The sequence below is a fragment of the Egretta garzetta genome, unplaced genomic scaffold (genome assembly GCF_000687185.1).
Source record: "Egretta garzetta isolate BGI_Z169 unplaced genomic scaffold, ASM68718v1 scaffold1, whole genome shotgun sequence".
Classification (NCBI taxonomy): domain Eukaryota; kingdom Metazoa; phylum Chordata; class Aves; order Pelecaniformes; family Ardeidae; genus Egretta; species Egretta garzetta.
The window spans coordinates 1,376,369-1,383,862 of record NW_009258542.1 but is presented as its reverse complement, the minus strand read 5'-3'; the positions used below and the strand labels follow the sequence as shown (position 1 = coordinate 1,383,862).

The 7,494-nt window shown below is 39.7% G+C and overlaps 1 protein-coding gene across 3 annotated transcripts in view; it reads left to right on the top strand.

Annotated features, from left to right (window-relative positions):
* Positions 1 to 52: 52 nt before the first annotated feature.
* Positions 53 to 7,494, top strand: part of RNF14 (ring finger protein 14) — an 8,003-nt gene continuing 561 nt past the window's right edge. Inside the window, exons 1-8 of one of the 3 annotated variants that reach the window (XR_004843118.1) lie at positions 53 to 345; positions 861 to 1,023; positions 1,600 to 1,751; positions 2,107 to 2,634; positions 3,072 to 3,300; positions 3,951 to 4,123; positions 4,696 to 4,826; positions 6,058 to 6,396. Coding sequence is in view for 2 of the 3 variants with exons in the window: in XM_009646846.2 (XP_009645141.1) it covers positions 870 to 1,023; positions 1,600 to 1,751; positions 2,107 to 2,634; positions 3,072 to 3,300; positions 3,951 to 4,123; positions 4,696 to 4,826; positions 6,058 to 6,115 (1,425 nt within the window). In the remaining variant the exon portion in view is untranslated. Of the gene's footprint in view, positions 346 to 841; positions 1,024 to 1,599; positions 1,752 to 2,106; positions 2,635 to 3,071; positions 3,301 to 3,950; positions 4,124 to 4,695; positions 4,827 to 6,057; positions 7,489 to 7,494 lie in introns of those variants that run through there. The other 2 variants (XM_009646846.2, XM_035902784.1) reach the window with 2 other exon arrangements.

The following is a 7,494-nucleotide window of genomic DNA, read 5'->3' as shown; positions in this document are numbered from 1 at the left end:
ATGGGTGAAACCTGAAATAACAGTTGTACCGCTGCTTGCGTGGGGAGCCCGACCTGAAAACGTGGCTTTTTCTTTAATTCTTTCTGCTGCCCCCCGTACGGTTTTTGGTTGGACTTCAGTCCCTCTGTTTGTTTGGCTACAGGCAGCTCCGAAGCACCAGTGCCATAACCCTCTGCACTTTGACGACCAAGCCAACATTTTAATGCCTTATGTGAGAAAAAGTCTATGAGCTCCGGTTCTCTCAGAGGAATGAGCAGGGGCTCTGCTCCGGCCCTGCTAGCCTGGCTGTCCTTGGTCAGTAACCAGTACCGACGACTTTGCCGCTGCGCAGTTGTGAATAAAAAGGTAACCTGTTACACACAGCTTGCTTTCCCCAAATCTAGAGCTGAAATGGTATAGGAGTGCATCTACAAGATGCCTGTGTAGGATTTAAAGCTTCTTATCTTCAGTAACTTTAATCGTAAATGGGGCTTTTTGTTTGTTTGTTCTAAAGCAGTGGATGAGAGATAGTTACTAATTCCTTTTCCTTGTTTTTCAGTATATTTTCCCCTTCAAACATTAACGAAAGGTCCCTCTGTCCCTTGCCATCAGTATATTTTACTGTTTTCCCCCCCTTACAGCTGTCTTGAGCCACTAACACTTTGCTTTTTGACTTTTCAATGGTCTGTTAAGGTTATTTTATAAAGCTCCCAATATTTTCTCAACCTGTGAAGAAGCTTAATTATAGTTTACGTTGTTTTATATCAGTTACTTGGGTTTCTAAATCTTGTTATAGCAGTATAAAATGGAAACCCCAAGTTAATAATTTGGATAGGATGCGTTAACTCAGTTGATCTTGTAGAGTGATGTTAACTCCACAGAAAATTTAAATGTCTTCAGAAGACAAAGAAGCTCAGGAGGATGAGCTGCTGGCCTTGGCCAGCATTTATGATGAAGATGAATTTAAGAGAGCTGAGTCTGCCCAAGGAGGAGAAACAAGAATTTGTCTGGAGTTGCCCCAAAACTTCAAAATTTTTGTGAGTGGTGAGTTGAGATGTTTTGTGTTATCCCAAAATCAGTTTTTACCAAGCTAATTTTCTGGTAGGCGCTTAGATGGTGGCTGCTGTAGCGACCTGTAGGAACACTGACCAGAGAAAGCCATGACTGTCCCTATGCTGTGCTTGAGGTGTTGTTGGGGTTTATATCCCCGTGGGTGATTTCATCCTCACACATATAACCTCTTTAGTGAACTTCACAGTTAGAGATGAGTAATAGTATTTCTTTAGAATAATTAAGTTCTTTTTTTTTTTTTTTTTTTTTTTTTTTTTTTTTTTTTTTTTTTTTTTTTTTTTTTTTTTTTTTTCCTTGAGAATATGTCTTTCCAGATCCTCGGTTTGTGCAGGATCTGATATTTCATAGTACTGGTGTTTACTGATTTAACCATATGCGTACAACCCCATGAAATGTTACTGCGCTAAGTTTTGTTATTTAGGGTTGTATAAAGCATTTTAAACCCAGAAATTTATCAAATGAAAAGAGGTATCTGTCATAAACAGTTACAGTTCATTAGTTTTCGTTTTCTTATTATTTCTCGAACTGTCTCAATTCTCTTTGATTCAGGCAATTCCACAGAAAGCCTCCAGAACAACGGGTTTGAATACACCGTCTGCTTTCTGCCTCCCCTTGTGCTGAATTTTGAACTCCCACCAGACTACCCATCAACCTCCCCACCGGCGTTTACCCTCAGTGGAAAATGGCTCTCCCAAGCCCAGGTTTGCAAACTAATTTTAACCTTTTAACAGAGCTTTTGTGATCATGACTAAGTTTGTAATTAACAGTGTTCCAGGGGATGTTAACGTAGTAGATGAAAGTAAAATTGAGGCATGAACGATTACGTTGCTCTTTCAGTTGGCTCTTCTTTTGTTTCCTGTTTGTTTTTTAATTTGGTCACCCATTCTGAGGAATGAAAGCTTGCATCTATGAGCATTATTTTTATATGTATTTTATGTGTATATAAAACCTCCAGAATCTGAAATCTAAATATGCACAAAAGGGGACCGTGGGCGAGGAAAACTCTAACAAGCTGTCAGAACTTACTGAAATCTGGAATTGTTTTTTCTTTTCTAGCTCAGTGCTCTTTGCAAACACTTAGACAACGTATGGGAAGAAAATCGAGGCTGTGTGGTCTTATTTGCCTGGATGCAGTTTCTGAAGGAAGAAACACTGAGTTACCTGAATATTTCCTCCCCGTATGAGCTAAGACTGTGCCGTCAAGGGAATGGGCAGAGTAGGACACCTTTGGTCCCTCCTGATGCTGAGAAGGATTGTGGTGGTGCAGCAGGCTCTGCAGCAGCTGAAGAAGAAACCATTGATGCAAGAGCTGTGCAGGATGTGGAATCATTGTCAAGTCTCATCAGGGAAATCTTGGACTTTGATCAGGCTCAGAGGAGGAAGTGCTTTAACAGTAAGATGTACTTGTGCAATATCTGCTTCTGTGAGAAGCTGGGCAGCGAGTGTACGTACTTCACCGAGTGCAGCCATGTGTACTGCAAAGCTTGCCTGAAGGACTACTTTGAAATACAGATCAGGGATGGTCAGGTCCACTGCCTCAACTGCCCAGAACCGAAGTGTTCTTCTGTTGCTACTCCTGGCCAGGTAATAGAAGTGTGCGAGCAGTGATGGTAGATTTCTGCTAACTTACCAATAATTACAGAAGACAAGGTGTGGCTTTTCATGGTGAGCATTGTGAACGTACCCAGGGAAACTTTTTTTTCGTACTCCTGAGCCACACAGAGGCATCAGAGTTAAAAGTGGCTCACTTGGCACATCTCTTATGTTTTGCCCACTCTGTTAGTACTGGCATGGGTCAGTTTATGAATTGACGTCCTGTTGCATTTGACACTGCATGCTTTCCATTTTTATGGAAATTGTTATTAAAATAGTGTTTCTAGGAGTATTTTCATGACCTGTTGGAGAATATAAAGCAGATGCATCCCAGCTGTAGGTACTTTTTCATTGAGGTACTGGCTCTTGCTGAAGCTAGCAGGCTCAGACTTTCGGATGCATGTAATCTTTCTTTGATCTTTGTTTAGGTTAAAGAGTTGGTTGGAGAGCAGCTGTTTGCACGTTATGACCGCCTGCTTCTGCAGTCTAGCTTGGACCTGATGGCAGATGTAGTGTATTGCCCTCGCCCAGGCTGTCAGACACCAGTCATGCAAGAACCAGGTTGCACCATGGGCATATGTTCCCGTTGCAACTATGCTTTTTGTACACTCTGTAAAATGACGTATCATGGGGTCTCTCCGTGTAAAGTTACTGCGGGTGAGTCACCGTATTTCAGAAATGGGTCAAGGAACAATTAAGTCTTGTGTGAAAAAGACAGAAAGTTAGAAATTAAGCAAGGAAACTCACCACCACGTGAGCTTTCTAAAAGACCAGATAGATTCGTTTGGACTAGGTCTGTTGCTGGCAATTAAAAATTACTCCTTTGATGACACTCCACAGCTCAGGAGGTCCCTAAACCGCTGATTGCTGAGGGGAAGAATAATTTTATGTCTTTTTTTTTTTTTTTAATTTAACCTTTCCTGTGAATCCACTGCTTTCTGTTGTTGGAGTTGATACTGGAATCAGGTGGATGCTTCCCTGTCTGTTTGGGCTCAAAATCCTGAGGCAAAGTTTCACTAAATACATGTTCAGAAAAAATATTTCCATTTTCCAGTTTATTTTACATTGTAGACTTGTTCTGATTCCATTGACTGATCTCTCTTATAATGAAACAGTACAAAACCATTGAATTTTGAGGTAGAGGGGTTTTAGTATTCTCATATTTTTCTTATGTATTCTAATGTTTTGCTTGCTCTTTAATTAATGATGTTAGGGTTTTTTGATAATACTCCATGTTGTTATTAGCTGGACTTCTTTAATATATTACAAAAGCTGTTTGGTTTTGTTTGTTTTGTTTTATTCCCCAGAGAAATTAAAGGATTTGCGAAATGAGTATTTAGAAGCAGATGAGGCAACTAAAAGATTTTTGGAACAACGTTATGGCAAACGAGTGATCCAGAAAGCCCTTGAGGAGATGGAGAGTAAAGAATGGCTAGAAAAGAACTCCAAGTCTTGTCCTTGCTGTGGTACTCATATAGAGGTAAGCATAGAGGGGGAAAGGCTGAAGAATCATCGTAATTCTAAACAGAAACTAACATAAATTAAGTTGGTTCCCTATTTGGGCTAGAACAGAGATTTATTTGTAGCCTCCAAGTTCACCAGGGAAGGTAAATTTCTAGGAAATGGTAGGACAACTTCCTGTTTCTGTCTGTGTTATATAGAAAAGGAGGTGATGTTTCTGGAGCTCAGGGACTTGAATGAATAACAGCAACTGGCATTCTTCAGACTCCAGTACTAAAAAGATCCAGGTTGACTATGGAACCGTATAAATCCCTTTGTTTCCATGTGTTTCAGACTACAGCCAGGAAATAAAACTAGCTTCAGAAAAATATTAATTTCCAGAATTATTAGTATTATAGGCAATTTACAATTCAGTGATTCTAGCTCCTACTTCTTTTGAACAGTGAAAAAAAAATCAGTGTTATGATAGAGTCGGGGTAAAATGCATTCATTAGTTGATGCGTTTTTGAGGACTGTTACCACTTGAAGAGAGGCCTGAAGACTGACGTGGTAAGATTTTGTTATTGCTATTTCTTTTTTTCTTCCCCTCAGAAACTAGATGGTTGTAACAAAATGACGTGTACTGGCTGCATGCAGTATTTCTGCTGGCTTTGTATGGGTTCTCTGTCAAGGATGAACCCATACAGGCACTTCAGTGACCCATCTTCCCCGTGCTTTAATAGGTATGTATTTACATGGACGTATTTTAGTGCTGTACCACTTCTTTTTCCACTTTTTCTTACAGTCTCTCACAGATTATTCTTACCTTGAAATTTGTAGGCATACAGTTTTAAGACACAGTTTCTTCTCTCAAATACTTACACTTACAAGGACCCGACACTAACAATAAAAAAATCAGGAGTGATTCAGGATATGATTTTTGCTTTTTAAGAACTTTTGTTTTAAAATTCTGGAGAAGTCTTTTGGGCCTGTTCCTGATGCTTTACTTGCTGCCTGTGACTGAGAGACAGCCTGTAGTGAAATGTTTCCTTGCAGATGCTCAGCTATGTGGTAGTGCAACACAAGGTTTTGGGAAGCTGCTTCTAAAAAGCTGCAGGCTTGGTTTACATCATTACTATTAGGGATCTGTCAAGACACAAAGGATGCCGCTGCTCTCTGGACAAATGAAAGGGCAGGCAGGTCAGAGAGGTGTAATGGCAGCCTCTAAGCTTGTGTGTATTCCATTGGGTTGTGTGCCCATTGCTGTGATACATAGTGCCTGGAGACAAAAGTCAAAGTACCAGTAGTTTACTCAGTCCTCTTCTGTCTGTTCTGCTGTGATAGATGTGGCTGACAGGATTTTTTTTTTTTCTTGTTTTTAGCCTTTCTTTTTCAGCATTCCCTCTTATCCCTACAGTAATTTTTTTCACTTCCTACCCTGTTTTCCTTTCTATTTTTCTTCTGGTGTTCTTTTTTCTTCTAGTTTAGCTTAACCTCTACCTATCTTGTCTAAGCTCATCTGTTTTATAAAAAAAAATAATAAAATTTTTCTTCCCTTTTGTTGCTCCACCTCGCTTCTAAGGTACAGTTGTTGGCCCAGCTCTGTATTGTCCGGTTAGACTGTAAGCTGTTTGGAGCAGGCAGGCTTGGCTGCTGCTGATAGAATGCCTAAAGACCAGCTAGGAGTGGCAGCATGCTAGGTAACTTTTAGTACGGTTGGGTTACCAATAGTTTCAGGGATTTCTTGAGCCATTGTGTTTGTAAGGTCCTGTGCAACCTTCTGGTACAATGTGCCGTAGAAGTATAGAGTAGCTTGTTTTAACTGACAATTGCAGTAGAGTGTTTTATGGTACCGAAAAAAACTTGTGAAACTTGCTGCTTTTTTATTTTTGGTCACATTTAGATTGATTTTTTTTTTTTTTTAACATATTTTACTTTTTTACAACCTGATGTGAATGATTGGCTGTCTTGCAGATTGTTTCAAGCCATGCATATCGATGGTGAGTTCTGGGAAGCTGAAGATGAAGACTAGTAGCTTTCTCTAGCAACAAAAGCTGAACAAACCAGAGACAGATGCTTTTCATTTTTGTGTCAAGTTTATTTGCTTTTCGCTTCCACTGTGTGATAGAAGAATGGTAACTACCTTGCACTGCAGGATACTCACACTTCAGAGGCTGTTGCCAAAACCAAAGCAGACCATTTTATCCATCCTGTGGTCAGGATCACCACTGAAGGCCCTAGTAATATCGATTGTTGAAGACAAATACAACCAGTCAGCAGTTGGAACAGTACTGGAAAAATACATACTAAGAGGTACCCCTTTTTCAAAAGCAAACAAACAAAACTGATGCCCCAAGTCATAGAAATATTTGGGGGTTTCCTTTAGGGAGACCGACCTTTTGAGGATCTTGGCTCATATCAATTGTGGGGTTTAGGGCAGTTTTATTACAGCTGTAGTGCTCTTTCTGGAGCTGCTTAGTGATGCTGCTTGGACAGGAAAAGTTCTCAGATGCAATACAGAAAATTTCTGTATCCAGCAACTGAGCCTGTTGCTTCTATAGCATTTCCTGACCCATGGCTCTGAAAGGCAGCTCATTGCTCTGTCACTGATGCTTTCTAATGATGTTAAAGTTGATTATCCCTAACCCCCTTCTTACTGGCTGTAATGCCTGGGTCTTTGCATTACTGAATGCTTTGGCAGAAAATGACCAGCAACTGCTTCCAGAAATTTGAATCAGTTTGATGACTTGACTCAGCGTTGCTATTGTATTCACTCACATTGCCTCTCCTTATGTTGACATTCATGAGTGCTAAGGCAATGAACTGAGTATGTGAAAAGTATCAGTCAGATATTGAAACACATTTTTATGGATACATAGTTGAGATTAACTTGAATTCTTCCAAGACATTGAAAATTACCTTGGTCTTCTCAGATGACGAAGTTATTTATTTTTTACTAACTCTTCATATAAGGGATTTGATTAGTTGATAGTTTTGCTTCTGGGTTAGATCACTTATTTCCACTGTCCTTGCAGTTCAAATTATTTCAAAACCCAAATTGTTTCCCCTAAAAGCTCAGCAAGTAGTTTTGTGAGCATGAAAGTAACTACTGGAAGGAAACACTAGTTTTTTAGAAGTTTTTCCACTTGCAGAATGGTCTCAAAATTTATTTTGAAATTAAAACTGCATGTGCAGTGTTTCAAAACAAAGAGCAGGGTACGGATGGATAGCTCAGGAGCTGGAAGACTCTTCAGAAACTCAAGGTGAACACTTCTCACTCAGTTTTGACTGATAGTAAATAAATTTATACTTGGATATTTGGCCAAAATGAGTGCTGATTTAGTTCCTTTCACAGAGGATGGAAGTTTGTACTAGTAGAATTGGCAGTGATTAAAAAGATGAGATGGTTAG